Below are 25291 nucleotides of genomic sequence, written 5' to 3'. Positions count from 1 at the left end.
GGGATTACACCGACAATCTTGCTACATTTACATAATCTCGCTCAATCCGTTCTAAAAATAGTACGTACAGTACCTAGAGTAGGAGATGTCCCCAACCATGAGTATAACGGATTGGAGGTGCAAATTCCTTTTAATGGGAAGATTGCTTTTAAATTTGTTTTACAAATTCAACGGCTTTGCAAGCTAAGTACAAAATAATTTAACGAAGAAATCAAGATCGTTGTTCATGTGTTATGTTCCCAAAAATTAGGGTTTCAACAAAATTTCGTCCGTTGTGCTAACAGTCATTCTAATCTTTGGCATTTTATTGCTCAACACAATAACTCATCGTTCGGGCATCATACACTTAACAACCACATTTATGATATTTAAGGTTCCTCTGAATGACTGTTGACACTGGATAGCTATCCTCTAAACACTCATGAACACATTTGTTTTGTTTCCAGGCCTCATTATCGAATCTTGACACTCTTGACGGCCTTCTGTAAAGTCTTTGCTTTTAGAACAGAATGTACAGCAAGAATACTGAGGCCACTGAAAACGACAGAATTGTGACCATAGGCTTATGAGCATTGGCATGAAGAGGTTGGTTCAATCGTGGATCATAGGCAAATGTTCCTTGGCTCTCATCGAAGCATCCGCCTACATTGTCATAAAGAGGATTGTGAATCCGAGGTGTGGAGAACTCGAGGCCATCCTAGAAAGAAAGTTGTTTCATAAGATTATCGAAACGTACGGAAACGGGTAAAAACTACGAGCTTACCGCATAAACGCGTCGCTCTCCATAATCGAAACATTCTGCCATGTGAGAATGATGTAGACTAGCTTCTTGGAGGCGAATATTGGCTGCTCGACTTTTGCCCCCGTTCACCCGGAGATAATCCGTGAAGGTGAGATTTTGATATTGCCATGGCTCCCTAACTCTGAGTCCCAAATGTCTTGTTGAAGGTGTAATGGGCCACACACTGACCCCCAAGGCCAACAACACGTGTTTTAAGGTCAGCCTGGAAGCGCAGTGGGCTAACCGCGTTGCCGGATAATAATGCAAGAACATCATGCACATCTCATTCCTTGACGAAAATCCACCTCTGGTGTAGGTATCCAATTCACTCGAATTGTACGTGCACTCGGTCATCAAATGGTCCCTCTGAAATATTCACATGGCGTACGTATGCAATGAGTACAAGGTTAACAAACATAAATAATTAAAGACGTACCGGTTTCAAGTTGAGCTCGAATCTCCTCATAGTCTGATAATTGGGATCATAAAATCGATCCTGGAATGGAACAGGTTGCTCTTGGTCGTTCCGCAGATGGCGGAGACGCATGGCGCGACCAAGATTATGAGTATGAGGTAGTCCAGCAAAAATATTTATTCCCTCCTGAGGTAGAGTCTACGGGAAATATAAAACCATTTTTAATTGACGGTCAAGAGGTGCAAAAATATTCAATTATCATTTATACCTGGGTGCAAACCTCGGGGCAGTGTCCGACAGTGGTGAAAGCCTCTTCCCCAGGGGGGATCAGTTGGAATGATGAGACATCATGACCAACGGTTAACAGTCCAGAATCGTATTTCCTGAGATTGGGAGTGAGGAATACCTCCAAGCCAGAGCTATCCACAATATTTCCATGTAATCCTGGATTATCGTAGTGAACCTCCAACATGTAATAAGTGGCTCCTCCATGCTCTTCTCCAACGGGGTATCCCGCTTCTTCCGGTAAAAAGAAAGGCTCCCCACCCAAACCCCAGGCGGCAATGATTCCACGACAGTTTCGAAAATCTTTAGGCATATTCGGCGTATTACATTCATATCCAGAGTTGACATGCCGATGAAATTTTGAAGCCGAATCATCTTCATCATGACATTCATAAATCATCATGTGGTGCACATATTTCTCGCTGCCCGGAGTTAAAACCGGTCGATAGCCAATCATGTGGTGTTTCTCGGGCATTTCTGGTAGTTTAATCATGGTACACCAGTACAGGGTGTGCTTTCGAGGAAGGACCACACTATTGGAGGCCACAGTCCATTTCAGAGCCTTGGGTTGTCTTTGCTTGAACTTGGAAGTTTCATACAAGTGAATGGCTCGCTGTCCTTGCCTCTCCGAGGTCAAATACGGAAGGTCCATCTCGTTTCGCGGGTCTTTTGAACTGTAGAACCAGCGTAAGCGGAACGTATCATTCTGAAATCACATAACCTACTTTGCACATCTGCCTGGCGAGTAAGTACTTGAAATGTATTTCAGGTTCTAACCGTAATCACCAAATCATCTCCATCGCAAGTGTTGAGTTTTCGTTTGAATCGAAGGACAGTGCTATCCTGGTACTGGTATCCTACAATCAATTGGTAATCTTGCACCTTGTCTTTGATCATCTTGCCTTCCGAATCCCCGTGAGCGTCCTGAAAATTCAACCATTGCATTTTATTCATCCCCTGAGGGTTAAAGTGAAGCACGTAGTTATTTAGGTTACTTACGACTAACGTCGCCACGCCATCCTCTCCGACCCATCCAACAATGATGTCAGATCCAGGGAGATTCCCCCTAAAGGTAAGGGCAATGCTCACCCAACCCGTGGACACGACTTCCAACTGAAAAGAGGGAGGAGAAAAAAATCGATAAAAATCTTATCACTCTTGGCTCACTTGAAAGCCATCAATTGACACATTGTGCCCTGTAAGCGAGAGGTTCTTTCATTGGAGTGTATTGTAGCATAAGTGATCATTTAGAGATACCCTATTTAGCCCGACGACTTCTGCATATGTTGGGTATTCTGTTGGTCTAAAATATTCTGACACGCGAAACGGGTGATTATCTATCCGACGGTTTTGTTCACTCGAAACAAAGGGCTTGTTAAAGAAATCCAGAACAAGGTGACACCCATCTTGGGTTGAGAATAAATTACGCCCAACACAGTCAAAAATAAAAGACCTCTTGGTGGGCTCTGAGGTACCAAACAGATATCTGTGGACTAGAAGAAGTTCATACCGAGACACGATTTCTCGTAATTCAATCTCGTTCATTAAAGACCATTTCTTCTTGGGACTATCATTCAATAGATGTAGTTCGCTCTCTATAAATGTCATGTGTTCGAGTAGGGCCACCCCTCCATGCACACATGTCTAATTTGATGATGTTTTTGGCCCGGCCATTGAGAAAAATGAGAGCCGAATGAGACTCATTCATCATTTAACGACACTCTGATCTCGCTTAGAATGTGTTTACTATTGACACTAAGAGTCGATCTGAACTCTGGAGAACGACTACAAACAATCGTGAACTGAACCCTGAAATATCATAAACGCAGAGGCGATCGCATATTTGCCCGATGACAGAGTCTATTGATCCGAGCAATAAAAGAAACTCATTAGAGCAGAATGACATTGGGTTGAATGGGACAAATTTGCTGCGCTTTAGATCGAGGACAAATGGCATCCAAGGGAACATCGAGCTGTTCCATAACTACCATCCCCACCATGATCATCATGGGTTAGATGGTTTTTGCTGGTACTGCCGAGAACGGAGATAATGGGTACAAATATCATAGACGCGGTCCCCTTACTTGATGAATCGATTGGAGAACTCCCAGGTGTTCAACAATTGGCAGTGGCATCCTAAATAAGTTACAGGCACGCTTGTTTTGGATCGACTAGTTATTCGGAAGGTTCGAATCGAGTCGAGCCAAATCACGCTCAGTTAGCTAGACCTGCTTATACAGTACAGTACAGTGCGTACTCTTAGTGTTAGTACTGTGGGATTGGAGGGTTGGGTATCATTTGCATTTTGAAGGGTGAGTCTGGTAATGTATTCAATGATCAGTTTGAACTATTGTCCTTGAGCAAACAGTCATTTACATGGCCACATATGTTGTGTCGACGTTGAATTGTGAGCTCGTAAGCAAATGTTGGCGTTAAGTTTCCGTGTGAGGGAACTCGGGTTTTGCAACAACCCAAGCTGACATCACGTAGACTTGCCAAAAATTGGTTCCGATTCACTAGACTTGAAAAGACCCGCCCTAAGCCCATCATAAAGAACGCGATGCCTGTTTAAGAATATAGTGCTTTTGGTGGTTGGCACAAATTTCTTCACTCTCAATACTCCTCAATGCCAGCGAGTTTTCAATCAAAGAGCTAGTGGATCTGCATACATCCAAAAAGATCAATAAACGTGGCAGGTTCTTGTCTATATTGGGGTTTTCAGGTCAAGCATAACTTGGATATGTATTGCATCCTTGAGTGGACCTATTGTCTCACCAGTTTTTTCAAGTAGCTTGGTTTTATACCCGCAAAGTCCGTGCATAATGCACTTCAGATCGGAGAATCATCTTCTTGAGTGTTCCTTCCACGGGATTTAGGTCAAGATCATTCATATTCACTTGCATTTGCATGTTAGTAATATGGGAATTGGGAGTTCTGGGACGTTTGGGAATGGTTCCTTTTCAAACTCTGATTTTAACCATTGCCGAGGTTGAAATTCAGATTTTGCGAATTTCTTAATATCAGCTCATGAAAGGAGGGTGAAACACCGCCGGTGGCCATACAACCACTTTTAAAATAGACCAATGGTATGCTCAGCTGCACATCGCATGGGATTCCAGAAAATATATTTTTTTTTCATCATACTCTTTTCAGAATGCCATGAGTTTTCTTCATCGACCTTAGCTCTTACCCTTGTCCTGAATGTATTTTTGTTTTTGCACCATTAGGGCGTTGCTCTTGAGGCAAAACGTGTACTTGGTTAACTTACTGCCAATGATAATAATCCTCCCCCTCTTTCCCAATTGCGTTTTGTTTGGAAGCAAGTTAATCCTTTGCCATCCGGAAGGTGCATTCATTTCTTCTGTATGGGATGTCAACAGGAATTAAAGGACAAATACGCTCCTCCAGCTCATAATCTCTCACAGATACGGGGTGAATCAATGAGACATGAAGCAGTGAGTAGTACCCCAAGTTTTAGTTGGTCTCGAACAACAATTTGACTCGAAGAGCATGACTTGGAGGTTTCAAATAATGATAAATTTCATTTGTGATCAATTTCCCGAGGAACCACGTTGTATGTACGTAATGGTGGTAGGGGAGTCGTTTCATTAAGCATATTTGGGTGACACCCTGTCGTTGAGGATGAGAAAGTGCGGGAGATGATGTAGGAGCCAGGACGCCTATACTATACAAGAGATTCTTTTCACAACAGTCCACTGTATGCTCTCAATACATCCTAGCTTGGTTAATCTAATGACGATCCCCACCCCTTTTTATCTCCAAATCGAACCATTTCTCATATCCACTATCTGAGCGGGCCAGAACAGAGAGGAACGATGGAGAAGAAAATGAAAATAATAAAGAACTGATGCTATCAGCAAATATTTTCCCGTTTTGCTTTTATCTCTTTCATTGACTTTGACGGTGACTTGGCAGAATCCTTTCTCGCCATTCATCGATCGATCGATCAGGATCTGATTTATCAATTTTTCCAATTCCAACGAAAGATTACCAGTTTCGTTATCGCTCCGGGAACTCTCCTGAAATCTTGGAAATTCTGCACAGTTCATCCAACAAAAGCCACAAATGTCAAGGGACGGATTAACTTGACCGAGAGACAGGATTCTGTCAAATTCTGAGCTTGGCAAACAAAGTATGCCCTTCTGTTGTAAATTTGTTGGCTTGAAAAGATCTTCAACTATAAAATGCCATACAAATTTCACAGCCTTCCACTTCTATTTTAAGCTCCACGAATCCCTGTTGAGTTAATGGCCGTCTTTTGGGTAGGTTGTCTCTCGGCTCAAGTTTCTAATTTGTAGTCATGCAACTTTAGGCGTGACCCTGTCATCTCCCAAAACTAATATACTTTTTCTCAAAGTCATCATCTTTTTTTGCTGAAATGGACAAACCCTAGGAAAGCGACGGTGCAAAGGAACCGAAATCAGCCTGTTTTCGTTTTCTCCCTGAAGTGTGAATGAGATGTAAAATGTGTGTCAATTACCTCGTACTCTTGATAGATTAAAATCTCGAACTTGTACCCAAGGTTTAGATATAAATTGTCTAATACAGGTCGGGTGAATATTCATGTTATACAAATTGTAAACTAAGAATTGACAAGCACGTTATTTGCGAGGATCCACGCACCACATCAAAGAGGCCTTTACGTATTTGTTTCTAAATATCCAAATGTATGAAAGTTTTATACAACCCTTTTATGGCTGAGAAGGGAAGCGCGGCTTTATGACCCTCTTCGGCATTAGGGCATTATTAATTTGACTCCAGTCTTTTAGTGTTCTTCCTGTGCCACCAGATTTCTTCCCTCTGATGATTGATATGCCCAGGGTGAGCTGACACCGCCTCGTCTCAGTATTAAGTGCATGTAGAGCTTTAATGAGAGGGTAGCCGAGTCATATTTATGGTGGATTTCGGGAGTGATCATCGTACCCTCTAATGACGAGGTGTCGCCCTGGGTTTTCAGACCTAGATATTGAAACAGAACCAAGAAGGAAAGAGAGGGCCTCGACGATATTAGTTTCAAAAATCTCCCGAGCATGACGTAACCCTATAGATTTTGGTTGATAATCATCATGATGATGGCTCGGATACCTCACATCCGACACCCTTCTCATGGGGCGGTCAAACTTGCCTCTCTCCCTTCATCTAACCTCAACCAACCAACACCAAACATTGGATCAAACTCCACAACAATGGATCTGGACATGACTGGTGCATTAGACGCATTAGACAGCTGTCCTCATGTCAGTGGATCAAATGGTATGAGGTGCACTTACACGGGGTGTCCGAACCGTCCAACTTGGAGACTCGATCAGAATGCAAGGCAAACTCATTTTGAGACACTCTCGACCAATTCGACCCACCGGGAGTGTTACGGTTAGCTCATATCATATCGGACTTTGGACATGCCATGGGTAATGTGATAACTGGAACTGAAACACAATCCACTCTCAGGATCGCGCACGTTCGCCAGAGTACATCATCGATTACGTCAAAATTGGTCCATTTCCGGTGAGGGATTTCCAAAATTTCACCTGCACCAAATTGGATTCTCATTGCAATAGTGAGTGTCTGGATCGCTTTTCCAGCACATGCAATCTCAGCCCGCGCTTTTATCATGGCTATCCACTCATGGAAATGGTCTAGTGTTGTCATCTCCTATCAGTTGGTCCCATTCAATTTTATGACACGTGGCGCTCAGGAGGCTGGTTGTCCATTTGCTGACCAAGTGGTCGAAAAACAAGGGAAAGACCAATCGATAAAGCCAATAATACTGCGAAATGTTGGTCGTGTTGTTGCCATCATTCGGCTCATGTTGAAAGAAGCGTCATTTTCACCCTGTTTATGCATATCCAATGGTTTAAGAGCCCGCTCGTTCAAACAATGTGTGGATTGCTAGCGTTGTTTCAACTCAGCATGCGGTCGTCCCGTATGCAGCTCACAACATCGTAAACCGAGCACAATCTTAGCTTTGAGTTAGTGCTCAATTGTACACGGTAGTGAAATGAAGTCATGGAAAAAATCCAGGATCGACCACGGTAGCTTGCAGGCGGTACATTGGAATGGAATGGCAAGTGGTAGGATCCCGCAAGCCAACTTAAGAGATTGGAGATGCTCTTCAAATCTGGATTACAAACATTAATTACATTCTTTGACAACAAAGCGTCATGGTTTATGAGTGGCCATAAATAACTTGAGCAGATTGCGCATTAGAAAGAAATTGGAGGATCTTAACCATCCGAATATGTTCCAGATGAGCATTGTTTGCGTACTTGGGGAAGAACACAAGAGTAGCTTTAATCTCCCCATTTTTGTAACAACTCTAAGTTACAAAGGGTGCGTTGTTGGTATTTTTAAGGAAGGAGGGGGGCGGGGGGGAAAGGGGAGTATGAGTCTGAGGGATCTTATGAGCCTCTGTCTCATAAATGTGCTCGCTTGGCTTTCTGCTCTATGTACCGTGTCTAATGGCTTTGCTGACTCTTTGTATCCATGCCGGCTGTAATCCCGGGTTACAAGGACGCTTTGGAAAGATTCAAAGCCCGTGAACCCTGTTTTAGACCTTAAAACTGACAAAAAGAACGTGCAAAGCTAAAACAAGCCCCTGTTTAGCGTTTAATGAAAGGACAGGTGTGAGGAATCATGTATCAAAATTGATAAAGCAATCTAACCCGGGATGACGTGAGTTTGGAGAACCCGCAATTTGAGTTCGCGTGACTGCCAAGTTTCCCAGATCGACCGGTTTCCGCATCAAAACCGTGTCAGAAACGTTGTTTTTTTTCGGGAGTTTTGTGAAATATTTGCATGAATGGGAATTTCTTTGAGAACTAGGACGCGGGCCTATCACGACTTCAAACGGTCGAAAATTGATACGAATTAGGCATTAATTCATTTTTGGATCAAATGTAGATCTTTGGTGGAAGATTGATTTAGTCCTCGTGGGATATGGTTGTTAGATAGAAGCTTCTCGGGGAAGGGATCATGATAATCTGATCATCCATCGGGCCAGGTTCTTGAACAGAATTTATGATACAGATTACTCCGCCAAGCACAATTTATTGGCTAGTCGCCCCAAATTGCAGAATTTAGCCCTTAGGTCAGAATCAAATGGTCGAAGCCGAGTTGGACGAGGATGAGAACAGTGAAGATTGCCGCTCTTCCATGTAGTAGTATTTAAGATGGTGGCTTGAAACTCGCCTGACAATCGAGAGGTTGTGAAAAAGTGGTGGATGGTCGGAATAGACTGTCCCAAATGCAGGCCGAGATCATCCGGAGGATGTCGCTTTCGGTTCGAGACGAAATTTGAAATTGTAATTTCTCCCAGCGAAACCAGAAAATTGGAAATGAAAATGAAATCATGACCAACCACAATCTATCATGGCATGATGGTGTAAAAATGATTAGCTCGGTTTTGTTTCTGGTTCTTTATGCCACGCACTATACAGCAACATCCACACCCTAAAGCTCTCGACTACTTTCCTCCTCGAGCTTTAAGGTTCTGAATTCGATGTTCTTTCTTTTAGGCCGACACGTCTTCTCAATTGAATTGGGACCCTATGGACTTCAGGGATTAAAGGGCAGTGCCCTGAATGCTTGCCTCTCAATCTACCGACGGAATACTTTAAGAGTTCTGCTCATTTTATGCACAGTTCCCTGAATATAAAAAGGGTGACACACGGACGCTCTGGGCCGAAAAAAAATGTTGAACAGCTCGGAGGTTGACAATACCAAAAGACAAGTAAGGCAGAAGCAACACTGAACAAGAATTTTACTCTGACTTTTATGCCCTTTGCTGTGAATGTTAATGGTCGCTTGATTGGCAAAAGGTTCCTCCCAGCAGCTGAGTGACTGACTAACTCAATGGTTGAGCTATTTTTTTGAGCGAGAGGAAATTATATGTATTTGTAACATGCTCACCGGGCTCGTTTTCCTGTCTAAAGAAATTCATCATGGGCACAAGAAGAAGGGATCGAGACTTTTTGAGGCATTGTGGATAGAATGGTAATGATTTCATTTCCTGGTCGTCCGGGGCGGACTCAAGTTTCTCTCCATTCGAAGTTGTCAATTGTTGAAGGCTCTTTTAGTACTGTATGTACGTATGTACGTCGTACATAAACACACTTCATGGTAAACATCAACCATGACAAGAATCGATGTCATTCAGAGATCTCATCGATCCTGAAGAGCGTAACCTGATACTTCTGAATCAGGAGCGAGTGTCCGATGAGACTGTTCTTTGTCTCACTGAGTTTGGAGGTTCCAGTTGGCAAAATCGTCACTTGATTTCAAGGAGGACGTCCGGACAGTCTCCTAGTCGAGGAAAGCCTCGGGGATTTTTTCCTGCTTTTTGTCTCAAATTCATCTGACTTGAAAGAGGGTTCGAACTTCACTTGCCAGGCAAACAATTGGGAGAGAGAGATTTGGGGGACAAAGACAATTCAAAGATGTTTTGTCTCTTCATAACTCGAGGACAAGAAATCGGTTGACGCCACATTAAACAATTTGTGAGTTGTGCGTTACCTGGACTCATCCAGTGACCTAGTTCAAGAAGAAAGAAGCCAATCCTCGGCTTTGAAATCAAACCTAAAGCGCTCGTGTCGTAAATCTCTTGGAAACGGAGCACCTCAATTTATGGGATCTCTATCTCGTCCACTCCATTGAGGGTTTATCAGAGGTTCTATTCACGATATGAAGCAAGGGGTGCTTGTTTTCGAAGGGTCCCGGTCACGAAATGACCACTAATCATTAATTAAGAATATCATTGGCAAACTTCCTAATTGTCCGTTCACACCTACTTGGATTACAGATTTGCTTCAGGTCCTTTTAGAGCATGCATTGGGCAGGAAAATTGACTTGGGACCAGGATTGCGACAAAAAAATTGAGTAAAGTAGGTGTTTAAGAGGAAGGTCGAGGAGGGAAAGAGACAAAGTGTCAGAATTTTGAAGTGAGCTTGACATCTCTCTTGATGCATGACACAAATTGACCTGGCGAAAGAGCTTTGGCTTCCCTTACATTTTCGAATGGCTTCATTGATGTTCGAGGGTCTTGCTCCATTATACAAAGGTGGCCATTTCTTGTCTCTTAGCCTTGGAACAATGGGCGTCTTTTCATTCGTAAGACCCATGTGATTTTTCTAAATAACGTGTCAACCAGAAGCATCATCCCCCAAAAACCCAAGGGAGCTCGAAGATCACTGACGGGATCAGTTGTGCTCACCCAATTGTTTCCTCCCGGATCATTGTGGTCATGTGTGTTTTTCTCTGATTCAGCATGTCCACTTTATCTCACAAATTGAACACAGACCGTGGAGAGAAATGGTTGCCATAAGTACGTATGCAGCGCATATTGTATGTAGGATCGGTGTATGATCGTCTTTTTCGGTTTTCTTGGTCCCCTTCGGAGAAAGTGGAATCAGTAGATGATGCAAGGAGAGAAGAGGAAAGTTGAGTGAAAGGAAGGAGGGATTGTTCGTTCCTTGGCGCTTTGTCTTCTGGCCCTTTTGTCAAGGAAGACAAGGCCAGATGAATGAAGGGCACCTTTTTCTTTCTCCACATCCTTGAAGGAACTCGCTACTCGTTCTTACAGACTTGTGGATTTCTTCGGATCCATAGGAGATGGAAAAAAACATGTCCAATATTTTTTTTGCTTTTTTCTTCCATTTTCAAATCGGGGAACTTGGGAACGATTACTTATAGCTTTAGTTCAAAGTAACAAGCCAACGTTGTGTTAGAGGATCTTTGGAAGGATTTTTATTATTAAACAAATGCCATTCTGTCTCTTCATTCATATCAGGTGCAAGTTGAATATAAACGATCACGCGTGAATAAAAAATGCATAACAACAAGGAAAATTGGGTTATATACAATTGCAACCCATTTACTAACTAATGGGAACTCTGAAAAGGGAAAATTTAAGAGATGTGGAGGAATGAGAATACTTGGGTCAAGTTGAAGATTGGCTAGGCAAGTGACAATACGTATTCCCGTCCAAGGACCTGGAAAGGTATTCTAAGTTTGGAGAATAGTACTTTGAGAGGCTGTATTCTGAGATAAAAGCAAGGAACAAATCTGAAGGACGACAAAAGAGGAGGACCCTTGAATAGTTGAGTTGTTGGCAGGATGTCCAATAATTGGAAGGGCAATGATCAATCACATGCAGAGAAGATTCCGAGGTCACAACTCATCTCTGCAACTTCCGACCTTTTGTTTGGCCCACAGCCTCAAGTCTCGTACCTCATTATGCACAAAAAAAGATTAATCCCACAATTAGAGAAGGCTCTCCGCAGTTGTCGATGTTAATTACAATCCTATTACATGTGCAGTACTAAAAATCCAATTAGAAGACACATCAGCGATTGATTGTATTCATGGCTACAGGACAGCCTTTGATGTCTGGAAGATGTTTCTAATGATCCCTTGGAATTGGAGAAATGAGAAAGGAGAGGCCGGAAATGAGAGGCTGACGATCAATGAAAGGCATTCAATGGTGGCATGGCCAGTTCTCCAAGCAATTGAGAACCAACTATCTGGGGACAAACAAGCCCACTTATCGGTCAGAATTGGTCGTGGAGAGTGTTTGGTGACCCTGGGCATCTAATTGATTACCCAAGGCTTGACAAAGGTGAAGGCAATCTTTGAAAATGACACATTGACACGGACATGGGCAATCGACCTTTTCTGAGCAATGACCGGGGTCTAATTCCTCGTTTTTACACAGAAAAATCCTTGTGAGCACATTTATGTTAGAAAATACCAACAGCCAAAGGCCAGTGACTAAATACTAGCTTTTGCGCTGGTATGTTCATATGTATACTGGACCCTATCAATGCATGTTCTAACGTACTCGTTCTTGTTTAAGTAGAGTGGATGGCAAAGCGATCTCTCGCTAGATACAAGTGACTCTAGTAAAGCCCACCAAAAAGCTGGCTCTCAGGGTCGCCAAGGCCATCAACATTGAGTAATTATGCCATGTTTCGTCGTCCCTCCAACCACCCTCAAGGACAAAACCGACCAACCAACATCATTGTTCCCTGTCGGTGGTATTCCTCAAGAACCATTAGAGCAACCATAAACAGACCACAATCATAGAAGAATACAAAGCATGCCCTCGAGGTATGACATGGACAGAACCTAGTCTGTCCAGGATCCCTTAGGACGACCTTCAATCCAGGAAAGAGCCTTCGAAACGAGCCGATAAGGTGTTCCTTAGAGAAGGAAATCATACAAGATCCTCCAAAGAGGAAATACGAAAGCGCATTTGCTTGACAAGTGGAAGACTCAGTGCGATCAGGCATTTCAAATTTGAATTTACAAGAGCTATCATTAAACGACTGTCACTTAACAAGAAGGGGAAGAGGAGATTCATTGCTTCAATGCTCCCAAATGAGGAGAGCGACTTGAGGAAAAATATCATTAGTTGGGTGCTTCGATATTTAGGTCAACGTAAGTATTGATTCTCCTTACACACTATATGCACTATGTTCCCACGTTCGTTTGCAGAAAATGTTCTTGCCCTCGAGGGCAGTGCGTCACTACAATCATTGTACGGTATACGTACTGTTCATGTATACACTTTGACCTGTCATGGCGGGTTCTAATTTATCTGATTTCAGACTCCCTTTTCCCTTCAAAACGTGTGGACTCACTGTTTTCATGTCAATGCCTTCCCACACCCTCATCATCATCATCATCATCCTTGTCATCGTTACCATCCCGATCCCGTTTTCGTTGTTGCGTTCACAGAACACGGTGGTTCAAATTCACCCGAAGCCACTTTCCAGCTTCCTCTGACTCAATAGAACCTCATGCATACCTTGTTCGAAGTCTCTGACTTTGATTTCCTCACTAATTTGATCAAATAAGGCAATCTCAAGCTGCCAATGACAAAGGAGACGGGAGAAGAGAAACTTGGTAGTCATCCTATGGTTGATGCATCCTCTCGATTTTGTACTAGGCGTCATGGTAAGTGCTCATCAATTGATTGCCATGCTCGATGAGGTTGATAAGGAGCTCACAGCCACACCACGTCACCTTGGACAAGTTCTGTCACCATTGGCCGTCTTAAGACTCTCCCCAAAGAGGGACTGAATAATTTAGTGATAAAGAACCATTCGCGGAATAATGACGAACTGAGCTGTCATTGGTATGATTTATGAGCTGAGCCAACCCTAGCCAGTGAGGCAGATCAAAAAAAGTGATAACTTTTCGTTGGACAGAAGGGTGGAACACACAAACCACAAACAAAAGTGTGAACCAACATCTGGGGTTGTCTCCAATGCTCTCCAGGAGGGAGTCTGTCGAGAGATCGAGAAAGGAGGGTGGTTGTCATACTCTATGGCTTCCCTAATGCTTCAAATAATGTTTGAAGTGTCATCCGGTTGTTGTAGGTACAGAAAAATCTTGGGAGCGGGAAGTGCCTTTTCCACGGGAAGCATTTTGGGATTTAACGCTTGATAACAACCGGCGAGCACTGCTCTTGTTTATTTGGAGTAAACGAGTCCTTTTCATTTTCCCATGCATAGCGTTTGGAAATGCAACTTTGAAACCATTTTTGGATGCACAGACATAACTACATACTACATTTGCAAACCGCAGTAGGAAGTGGCCAAACCATGTATTACTTTCCAGAGAGTGAATGATGGCAATGGCAATTATTACTAAATCGAGCCTCAGCTAGAATTGTACCTGCACCCCCCTGAGAACAACGCGAAGCGACGGCAGGAAATTACGAGAGTGAAACAAATGCCAAGGAAATCGTGGACTAGAGAAGCGGGGTTCACTCCAATTTTTGAAGACGAATTGTCGTTTAATTCCGAGGCCAAATGGTTTCCGAGGACCTGATTTGTTTCAAACTTTTTCGTCAAAGCGATCGTGACACATGTTTTTGGACCTTGTAGTAGTGAATAGGAAGCTTGACCTAAATTGGTAGCCTGTGGCGTTATTTGGACATGCAGAAACGGTTTCAAAGGACAAAAGACAGGTATTTACTTAATGGCGCATGGTACGAAACTTTGGATTTCAATTTATTCCCTTCTCTCAATTCTCTTCAATCTCATTCAGTCATGCCATTCTCAAGCTATTTGATTACACTTTCTACTACTCTTCATGTAAATACTACAAAAGAAATTGACTCCCAAGCTGCCTCGGCTCAGCTCAAATCTATCTAGGTGCCCATCTTTTCTTCGCCTATACTTAATAGTGGGACTTTTTTGCATGCCAGGTATCAACCGGAGGATCTGGAAGAGGTAGCAAAACAGGCCCTCCAGATACAATTCCAAGAGGACCCCTCTCTACAGTCGCGTCGCGTTCTGAATACTTAGCTCCAAGCCAATTGTGGATGGTAGATCTTACCCAGCCCACAACAATGGGGATGGTGTAGTGACTGGTGATGACCCAGACGCGGAGCACCACATGAATATAACACCATGTATTTATGGAGCCCGAACATCCCTCCTCTCATTGAGCTTTAATTAGATTGGATTCTGGCAAAGGCGGCGAGACTCTGCTTGAGAGATGAGAAAACGCTATTCTTGGTTTGAGGGTCATTCAACAAAAGATGGAAATGCAAATTTCAAAGCATCACCAAAGGCAACTCCCGCTGGGTCAAAATGAGCCAGCCGCAATGACGCTGAGACGGGCAGTAAAAAAACAGGGATCGAGAAGAGAGATCTAGATTACATTCCCCACTTTTCATCCAATGAGGTTACCACTCGATGTGACGAATGCGAAGTTAATTCTTGATTTATGATCGTTAATGGGGCTAACTTGGTCTTGAGCATATGGGGAGCTCATGGACATTGGTATCAAGCGCAAGACCTTGCGGAACCCCAACACTTTTAATCATATGGAAATTGATTTCACCACCTAAACGGCGAGGATTTCGTACTTTTTAATCCCATCCGTCACTTCACTTCAGTTGATATCAAGCCCGCTGGCTGATTTAAGTTGTGAGCTTGTTGAAAAAGGAAAATTCAGCTGATTTGGGGCGACCATAGATTCCAAAGTAAAGATAGACAGAGAGAACAATGCTGGATTTCTCAGGCTTTAACAAGGATTTCATGGATAATTAGATTGCTTCGATGAAAAAGTGTCTAGCGTCCCTTTGTCTGCCTGATTGCTTGATGATAAATCTTCGTGACAGAACTTCCCCCATTCCTACATCACGCCAAGTCAAGTTCATAGCAATTCAAAGATCAAAATATTTTGACTTATTTGGTACCATAGCTGATTTCTGAATATTTCGTCAATTTAGGCGGTTTTATCAAATCCACCATCACAAAAACAGGATTCCTGTGAATGCTACCCAGAAACAGGTACAATCACTTGCAAAGGGCACCCAAAAGGCCTTGTAAGAGGAGGGTCCATTTATCTAATTGAAATTCTGTGCAACCTTGCTGAGCGGCTATACAAACTGTTCTTCACGAAGATCATCAAGTGGCTAAAAAACAATGGAAGTGGAAATTCCTGTGCTTGTTGATAGAACCAGATAAAACCCATTGCGGGTGATTTGTCAGCCACTTGTGCGCGCGAGAATGTTGTACAACCACTTTATTCACCCTCTGCCAGGAAAGCAAAAGCAGATTCCCATCACCGAATTTCACTCTTGACTCGACTCCATCCATTAAAAGGAAGTAAGAAACTCAGGAGTTGGTACCGACGTGGCTTCCACATTTCAAATGATTGAGCCTCGAGGAATTGATGACTGGCGAGACGCCCAAGACTTCTCAAATTGATGACGTCGGTTATTGGCAATTGGAAAATTAACAATCCTATGGGCCGTTGCAATTAAGACCTCAACGGTTTTTACCAGACTTCCCACACGTCGAAAATGACTGGGAGGGTTTCTTTATTTTATTGTTTCCTTCTCACAAATCTTTAATTACAGAATTAGGCAGGAATAGAATTGCCGGACTAGAATAGGTTGTGAGACATCCTTCAACCCCAATGTTGGACTCCTTTTTCCCCCGATCCTCCGGAACCTCTAGACCCTCTAACATTGGGAACTGATTCCAGAGCTTTAATGACTTCCACAAGCTTCCCAATGTTCAACCCTGCCAGATCAGGGCGAGTGCTTCGTTTTTCAAGGGATGAAATTTTCTGCTTGAGAAACTTTCAGAGTGATTATCATGCACACCAAGCCACTCACACACACGTCATCATCATCATCATCGGTTTCATCATCACTATCGTCGTGGCCGTCTTCGATGACTTCTCTATAGTAAACGATGAATACGATGAACAACTTGCGCAGCTTCTGTCAGTCAATTATCTGCATTATAATCAAGAGACAAATCACGATCTTTCAAGTCACGAGTTTTTGTTTCCATACAAAGGCTATGGGTTAAATTAGAAAGTTCTCTCGGCACCTCGGGAGCAAGCACCCTCTAAATTGTTGGATAGATGTTATCCTCGACTTGATCACTTTTGATAAGGGTTTGGAGGCCATTTCCTCGAGAAAAGCCATGACTTCCGGATATCAAGGACGTGCTGTAACTTGGGGGGGTGAATTTCAATTCCGAAAATCAGTCTCTAAAGCATTTTCAAGGAGCTCGTCTCTCCAATCTGTGGAGTTTTGAAATTTGATCCGAGTCTTCTTGAACTAAACCACGAACACTCAGCTCCCCAAATAAGACGAATAAATCAATTTGCCTGGAGCCATAGTGTCGTTGGCTGCGGTGCCCGAATATTGCAAGCTTCAGTCGTAAAAAAATCTTTGGTTAGACCATGGGGGCTAATTTCCCATTAGTCTGGTTCTTGTTTGCCTTTTCACGGTACTTTGATCAAACATTTGGGCGCCCAACGCGGTTCGATGTACAAAAAGTTTTACAACGTTTCTCGCCTTCGTATTCTCGAGAAGAATTATTTTTCCTTCGGGAGGAAGCTTTACAACAGCTAGATACCTACATACATGTCCATTGCTGGGAGGATTCAACTAAAGTTACGTCCACTTCTCTAACCTCAGGCTAGTAGACGACGAATGGTTGGCTTGATGGTTGTTTTTGTGGATGATTTCCTTCTTCTGGTTATTTCTTACCGAAGGCCTAGAAAAATTGGACGAAGAAAGCCATCCACTAGGAAAATAAGTCATAAACGCTGCAAATGATATCATAACGATCAGACGACTGTTACATGTTTATCGGTTTCCCATCCCAGAGAAATTTCAATCTCGGGAACCATCCGCGCCGCGTGATTGAGAAACGTGTGATTGGCAAGAATCAGAAAATCCATTTCCTGGCCAAAAAGATGCCTCTCGTTTCCGCCTCGATATGCGATTTGTTTAGTCGGAACTACTTTCCCCGAGGCATGATATCCAAGGCCTATTGTTCGCTCTGTCAAAGTCGATTAACTTGTCGTTCACCTATCATCACCAATGAAACTTGAAGACATGGGCAAGAATCTTACCTGGAACGTGATATGCTCCTTGTCCGTGGTCCACGAGAGAGACACCTTGTCCAGATCGGCATCCAAAGAGGCCCAATGATCTCCCTCCCAATCGGAGAGCAAGGCATCGGCCACTTTAAAGTCTGGTCGTTTGAGTCCATGACTCTGAACGGTCACATCCGGATCGTTTTGATCCTGATTAGAAAGATGCTGTTGAGCTGAGGTTCTTGAGGGAATGTAGAGAACACTCCAAAGAGTGAGGAGAATATGAGGGAGCAATCTCATCTTGGAATAGGCTATCACAGTATAATGACGGAGAATCAGAAGCTTGGCCGTCGACTAGTGGAGGATTGTTCAATTAAACATATGTAGAACAGCCGGTGAGTGGAAATGATATTGATTGCATTTTATGAGACTTGGACACGCGAATCAATGACCAATGACGGACAAATGGGAGAAACAACAGAAGATCCCATTAAAATCCGTTTCTCACGTTGTAAAAGCGAATTTCTTTCTCTCTCTCTCGTGACTCTTGGATTTGAATAGTTGACACTTTTTGTGCGCAAGGAGGAGTCACACAGAAACCACGGAATCATTCAACTGGGCTTGGATCAAGAGATCTATGAAGATGATTCACGATTGTCTCGGATGGAATCCGCACCGAGGAGTTTTGAAGGGCAAACCAGGATGATTTCGACAATCCAGCAGATTAGAATCACGAAGCACAAATCCTTTTGCTTTGACTGGTGAAACTTGACACTGCAGCAGCTTTGCAAGTACCGACAATCTACGATCCACGGTCAATACCGTAATCACTGCACTGAACTTGAAATAGTTCCACTTCAACTCTTTCATATCATAACGCTCGACGTTGAATGTGATGAGCGTGCTAAAACAAAAGGTGTCTGCGACACCACAGCCTGAGGTCCGTTGTTCTTTTCGGTCGGAAATTCACATAATAATGTATTAAACGTCCATAGACGACGGCGCTCAGGAACAAATGCTTCTCACACGGACGCTCAAAGCACACTGATCATCATGATTGTCTTTCCCAGACTCCCAAGAAGAGCCGTGAATGAGCTTCCAGCTACTGCCAATACACACTCCTCTATACAGTCAACCAATGAACCACTGGGTCTTCCTCCTCCTCCTTCGTCTTATGTGTGTATGTGTGTGTGTGTTTACGGTGGTGGATGTGGAGAAATGACGTGACTTTGAGTTGGAACGGAAGAGCTTCTTCGTTTTTCACCGTGGGATTTCTCCAACGAATAGATTGGTCCGCACATTCAGCGTGCATCGAAACCACATGGACTGGGAGAACCACTTCCTTCGAATTTGCGAAAAAAACACACACCAAAAGATAGTTATGTCCGCGACACGTGCTTCCTGGTCCAAACTCGTCTATGACCCGACTGAAGTGAGAAATTATTCCTTCTCTATTCAGCAGGGTTACGCACAAGTTCGAAGTTCGAAACCCGTCGTTTAAGTGCACCGCCCTCTCCTTCACCAAGAACGGATGAAAAGAGGATAGCGTCCAACGTCAAAAGACACGTTCGTGCGCTGAGCCCTTGCTTTATTTAGAAAGAGCTTCAAAGAGGTTGCATCTGTGTTAAGCAATATCCCTTTACAAGCTACTGCCTAAATCATGTTCATAAATCACAAAGATTCTTGATTTTCCACAGATTCACGTCATTTGAATTCCAATGATAAAGTCTTGAATTGTGTTTGGATTAAATGCTCCGTTTTCTTATTTGCCTATACAGCTATTTTTTCACTTTTTAATCATTGAACTTTTCTTTTAGAATATTCCGGCAAACGAGAACTTCCGACATTGTACCGTGTGCACATATTTCTTAAAAATCATTTGTCGGGGCCAAGATTGAGAAGTCCTTCACAAAGGTTCCAATTTTCTTTTTCTCTATTTTCTGATTCTAACTATTACGGCAAAATTGCAATATACATGTTGTGCCAATATGTTCTAATTACTAGTGGTCTCTAGTGGTTTTAGGTTAAATTAGTCTTCAACTATTTCGTTCAAATCTGGGACATCAAACCTTTGTCGCCATTTTTAAACATAAAACAACCTATATGTCATGACGAAAATTTAGAGGAACCTGAGCAACTTCTACCCAACTTTTTACACATTATTCTAACTGAAGGATAAAAAATTGAAACATATATTTGTATTTGACCAAAGTTCCTGACCAACCCTTTATTTAGGGCTGGCCAGATCCGCCACCTCTAATTCGTTGTTGGTGGATCACACAATATATGAATATAAAGATAAGCTAAACGAACAATTTCCCGAAGTTATGACTTTACGACTAATAGTGAGTTCCTTTTTTTATCATTTCCTCTCAAGCGTGCATGTGATGGCTGGTGTTAACAAGCAACTGAATGATTATTTTATTTTTTTACGAACTTTGTCTCTAGCTATTTGTACGCGAGTGTTTAGATTCTCACACAATGATGATACTGATCTTACGCACCATTTGTATACAGTAGTCTAATCCTCTATTGTAATTTCAGAATGCATCAAAATAGAAACCGGAACTTAGACTTAGTAAGTGTTGTATTAAGTTTTCGCTAACGTAAGTGCTACCCAAGGAGTGATAAGTTCTTTAAGATAGAAGATCGAGCATTTCTTGTCTCGTAAAACCGCTAAATTACTTGAAATTACTCTTTCTAAAATTCCCTATCAACCTTAGATTCAAGGGTTAGCCAGATCAACCAATTCTAATTCGTTGGTCGATCAAATAACATATATAAATAAATTTAAGTAAAATGAAAAATAATCTCGTCTTGAACTGCTGGGATTCCAATCCCAGTAGCAATGAGGAAGTCCGAAAAAGAACCTAATTGCAACTTTTTCCGCACTTTTATAACTCATAATCACGTTTTCGTAACTATTTTTCTGAAAATCATAACCCTTAATAACGATTAAAGATTTCAACCGAGTATTTTTGATTGTTGTGAGGTTTGTTCAATTTAGTTCAGAGACTAATCAGATTCACGTTTTTTTAAATTGATTTCTGTCACTTTTTGTACACTCTTTGTACAGAAATTCCCCTCTTTCATCTCTATGTGCGGGAGGCACTTTTTAATAAGCACGCTACCAAGTTTACGAGTCCGGAGAGGGGAGAAATTTGGGGAAGCGTTCTCCAAGGAGCATATGTCCGGAGTTGGTTCCAATGATTGTAACTCTGCCAAAAGGGAATGACAAAAATGTTGCGGCCAAGTACCAAACCCAGGGGTGGGTGGGGTGGTTATACTCATGGTAGTAAATCCTCATTGGAATCAATATGTTGACAATGACGCTCCCGTCGAAGGATGGGGATGACGAGAGAACATCTCTGAATTTCGGTTCAAACTCGAAGGGACAACTTGTACTCATATGTAATTATTCCAAGGTTCGGTTCTCGTTTTATGCAAATGGAGCAAAAAAGGGGCAGAAAAGTCCGACCCGTCACTCTCATTGGAACGGGAAGCCCAATTATCGGCCGATGACAGAGTAGTAATTAAACTCGAATGGCCACTATGCACTACCACATCCATCCCATGCATGACACAAACAGCCGATTCACCATCCTAACCAATAATACATGTTCATTGTGGAAAACAAACCATCGGGTTAGCGAGTCTTTGGCGCTTGTAGTTAATGACCTCTTGGGTCCGTGGGTTGAACTTAAATGAGTTTGACGTCGGCATCATTTCTCATCCACAACCTCCTCAACCCACATAACCACAATTTTGTAACGAGGCCCAATGAATGGTCCTTGAGTATGACCATTTCTGGACTTGGCGAGGTGTCGAATGATGTCGATGAGTTGCATGAAGACTGTTTTTGCTAACCAGGATGGAAAAAGAAAAGGGGGAAAGATACAGCTCTCACCAACGAAGTGATCGAAATCTTTCACAAGGCGGATGTACGGTACAAAAGAAAAGGGGGAAAGATACAGCTCTCACCAACGAAGTGATCGAAATCTTTCAGGTTAGTAAAAGCCGGTTCTAATCGTGATTAGAAGCCTTTGATACTGATACGGATCCCGAGAGCAGAGCCTGGTGAGTCCAGACTTATGCTTGATCAGTGGAGGCCAAAAAGAACGAGATATTACTTTGGGCAGGAATTATGCTGCATGGTTGGCTCACCATCTCGCATCATAACGATCTGGCGGCGAGCATGGATGGTGACTGGTTTTTGGACACAGATTTCCTACATCTTATCGATTATTCACTAGATAGTGCGCGAGTACAAGGACACCAACGATGCCAGTCAAGTTTAACCAAGAACGATGGACTACGGTCATTGGGTTTTCATCGACAGTGAACATTGCGCAACTTGTTTTTGGATGGAGTCCCACGAGGCACTTGGGAAGAAAAACAAAAACGATCCTTCCTTTGACGCATAAATCATATTATTTTGTGGCTAGGAAGTTAAAAAGGATTATAATGTAGTCCCCATGGATGCTGGGTCTTTGCCAGAGAATCACAGGGGGACGGGAAATGTAGGTTAGGCTCTTGGACCCTCTCCGTTCCCAGTCATCTGTGTTCCAGAAAACAAAGAGCAGTTCCGTGTTGGTTGGAGTGCCATTATGACTTTCTTTCCCCTCAACTCAATAGAATCAGTCGGATGAACGGGGACAAACGGGATGTGTGTGTTTTGGGGGGAGGGGGGAAGGCGGACGAAGGTGGGGGTCGACCCACCCATCGTAAAAGAACAGTAGAGTTGTCTAGTGCAAATGGGGGTGGATTAATTTCCGACACAGAAGCCAAGAGCGTTTGGAACACAGATCTCAGGCGACATATGCGTAGTCTTTGTCAACGTAATGTTGGTCTGCCACTTTCCTGAAATAAAGCCTCCAATGAAAAATAAACATTTTCTTATTTTAGTTCCTCTCCACTGAGAAAAGAATCAAGCCAGTGGTTTTCTAAGAAATGATTTCGATGGACTAGAATGGAAAACATGGGGCACAAAATTTAGAGAACAAGACCAAATTGCTCATATGTAAAAAAGTCTGTAATAACTGAAAATAATTGAAGCTAGGCCATGCTGTGACATCAAAATTTCAACTCCCAAAAAATACAAGGGATCATGAAATAACTCTTAAAGATGAATAATTGTGAAATAAAATTTTGTGCTACTTTTTTACTGAATTTATCCAAAGTTTCTAATTCATGTAGCAAAAGTTTAAAGTTTTTGCATTAGACAATCATGAACGTTTTAAATGGTGTATGGTAAATGGCAGAGCATCTTTGCTTGTTTTCATAAATGCCTCAGTCAAAGAGCGTTGACAAGATGTAAAATCGGCTTAGTTCGTCCGATGTCCACTCCTCTAGTTACAGGTCTCTGGCACAATACGCATTTCGGCCAGATCTCAAGCACATTGAAATTGTCAATCCGATTCGCGAATGCTTCATTGAAACGTATCGGCTGTTGGGTAGAAAGATTCGAAATATCTCCCTTTCAGTTGGTCTTGGGGATTGTTCGGACGGGAATTGAAGGGGGGCCGAACGAAAGTGGGAAATTTCCTTAAGGTATGTGTTTAGCTCACCTTAATGGAACGATAACAATTGTGGAGAAATAAAAAAGGCCGAGGATTGAAATCAGATCTGAAAAGAAAACAATATCAGGGCAAAAAAGTGCGTTATCTCCTTCCTAAAATCGAGGTTGTGTGACTCGGTACCAGTAACAATTTGAAAACTTACTTGGGGCCTGTGCTTCCTTATTTGTGTGGTATTTCTTATAATTTAACCTCTTTACTGCGCACGGTGCCCAAATCCATTAATCTAGAAAAATGGACGAGGGGAGCAAAATGGTATCTCGTATCAAATACAGCAAGACCGGGGCTATTAGAAGATAGTAAGTGGGAATTGTTTCACTGTTCATTTTTGGGCTTAATTCATGCTTGAAAAGTTACTATTTTCTAATGGAAGACAGACTTCCTCAAGCTGTCCCTATTCAGCTTATTTGTCAGACCCGCCATTTGAAACATCCTCCAAGATGTGTTTTTAAGTGGCAATTGAAATAAGTTGACATGAGTTGCTTGATAGGCATGTTCGGTATATTGCCTTAAAATGTAGCCTAATCCATGATATTTTCATCACCATGGGTTGGACATGATTTATTCTTTACATCATTTCTGGATCAGTCACAATTGTGAGAGCTCGTTTTTTGACCTCAATGTACGAGTACCCCAAGCGGCATAACTGGGCGACCTTGGAGATCGAGGAACAACAATCAACTAGTTGGATTTTTCATCTGAAGTTCGTGCTGTGTTTAACAGTGTCTTTAAACCCAGTAGTTGGTTGGACTGAATTACCTCTCCCCCTATGTCTAGTATTACAGTTATTTGACTCAAGTGATAATCTGGAGCCAGTGCTCTACAATAAACCTCTTTCTTGAGGGTAGATACCGGTAAAGGCAGATCGGTCATATGTGTCAATTTGATAGCCGTACATTAAGTTTGGCATCGTAGCCTAAGGCCGTCCCAAAGACGACATATTATCAAGGCTTGCCCTTTCCATCAAATCAAGTTAACAATCAGTTACTCAGTTTTAATTTTGATACTTTCTAACCTTTAGCCCTTCGATCTCTCGCTTCCTTGGTTATCTTTATCTTGAGCAACCATTAATGTTCTTACAATCACAATTAATGTTGTAAATTAAGAGTGACCGCTATTACAGTGCACCATTGATCTCATAGACTTCTATCGCTTCCTTTTAAAAGCCTAATCTTACTTTCATACATCATTGTTGGACATCATACATCATTGTTAGACATTGTCGACGGATATGTGTTGAGTCGATTTCATAAATCGAAAACACCATGAATGCTAGTTCCAGTTAGATTCCAACTACCAGACTCCACGATGCAATTCGCTTCAATGTAACTTCCTATTGCTCTAGCTGAACATGTGCATGGAAAAACTGTATACAAGTCGCAATTCTCGGTTATAATGATTTATTTCCCCTTTCATACGATTAAGTAACGATAATCCTCGTCTGTAATAAAAGAAATAGAAGTTCAGATAAGCAAGTTCCCACCCCAAGGGCCCACATTTCCAGACAATCGAAGGGTCAGAAGTAGCTGATTTCATTCACGTCTGTAAATGTGCGAGTGAACCCTTGAGTTACTCATATGTCGAAATTTTGTATGCATCATGTTGTGGAAATCCCATCCCAACCAACTAACTGGTTCGCTCAGATACTCACACCTAATCGAAGAGACCCATGCCCATGTCGTCGTCAGACTCCTCTTCGGGCTCAGGTTCCTTCTTCTTTCCAGCGGCAGCGGCGGCCTCAGGAGCGGCGGCAGCGGCTGGAGCAGCCGCAGCCGAACCGCCACCACCCGAAGGCATGGTGGCCAATTTCTTGGCGCCCTCAGCCATGAGGTCTTCAATATTCTTGCCCTTCAACTC

General features: G+C 42.6%; 2 protein-coding genes across 2 annotated transcripts in view; one reads left to right on the top strand and one right to left on the bottom strand.

The window, feature by feature from the left end:
- Nucleotides 1-242: 242 nt before the first annotated feature.
- Nucleotides 243-19020, bottom strand: LOC131887261 (DBH-like monooxygenase protein 1 homolog; the record flags this gene model as incomplete). Its single annotated transcript, XM_059235815.1, is given in 7 exon segments — nt 243-697; nt 764-1147; nt 1218-1394; nt 1465-2187; nt 2259-2405; nt 2481-2594; nt 17895-19020. Coding segments are annotated over 7 exon segments (2007 nt in total). The 3' UTR covers nt 243-499.
- Nucleotides 19021-21130: 2110 nt separating this feature from the next.
- Nucleotides 21131-25291, top strand: part of LOC131887263 (mediator of RNA polymerase II transcription subunit 21-like) — a 15901-nt gene continuing 11740 nt past the window's right edge. Inside the window, exon 1 of the mRNA XM_059235817.1 lies at nt 21131-21136. The gene's annotated coding sequence lies outside the window, so the exon portion shown is untranslated. The remainder of the gene's footprint in view (nt 21137-25291) is intronic.

The sequence above is a fragment of the Tigriopus californicus genome, chromosome 9, assembly GCF_007210705.1.
Source record: "Tigriopus californicus strain San Diego chromosome 9, Tcal_SD_v2.1, whole genome shotgun sequence".
Taxonomy (NCBI): domain Eukaryota; kingdom Metazoa; phylum Arthropoda; class Copepoda; order Harpacticoida; family Harpacticidae; genus Tigriopus; species Tigriopus californicus.
Note: the sequence above shows the minus strand (reverse complement) of the source record. Positions and strands in the feature narration are given on the sequence as shown.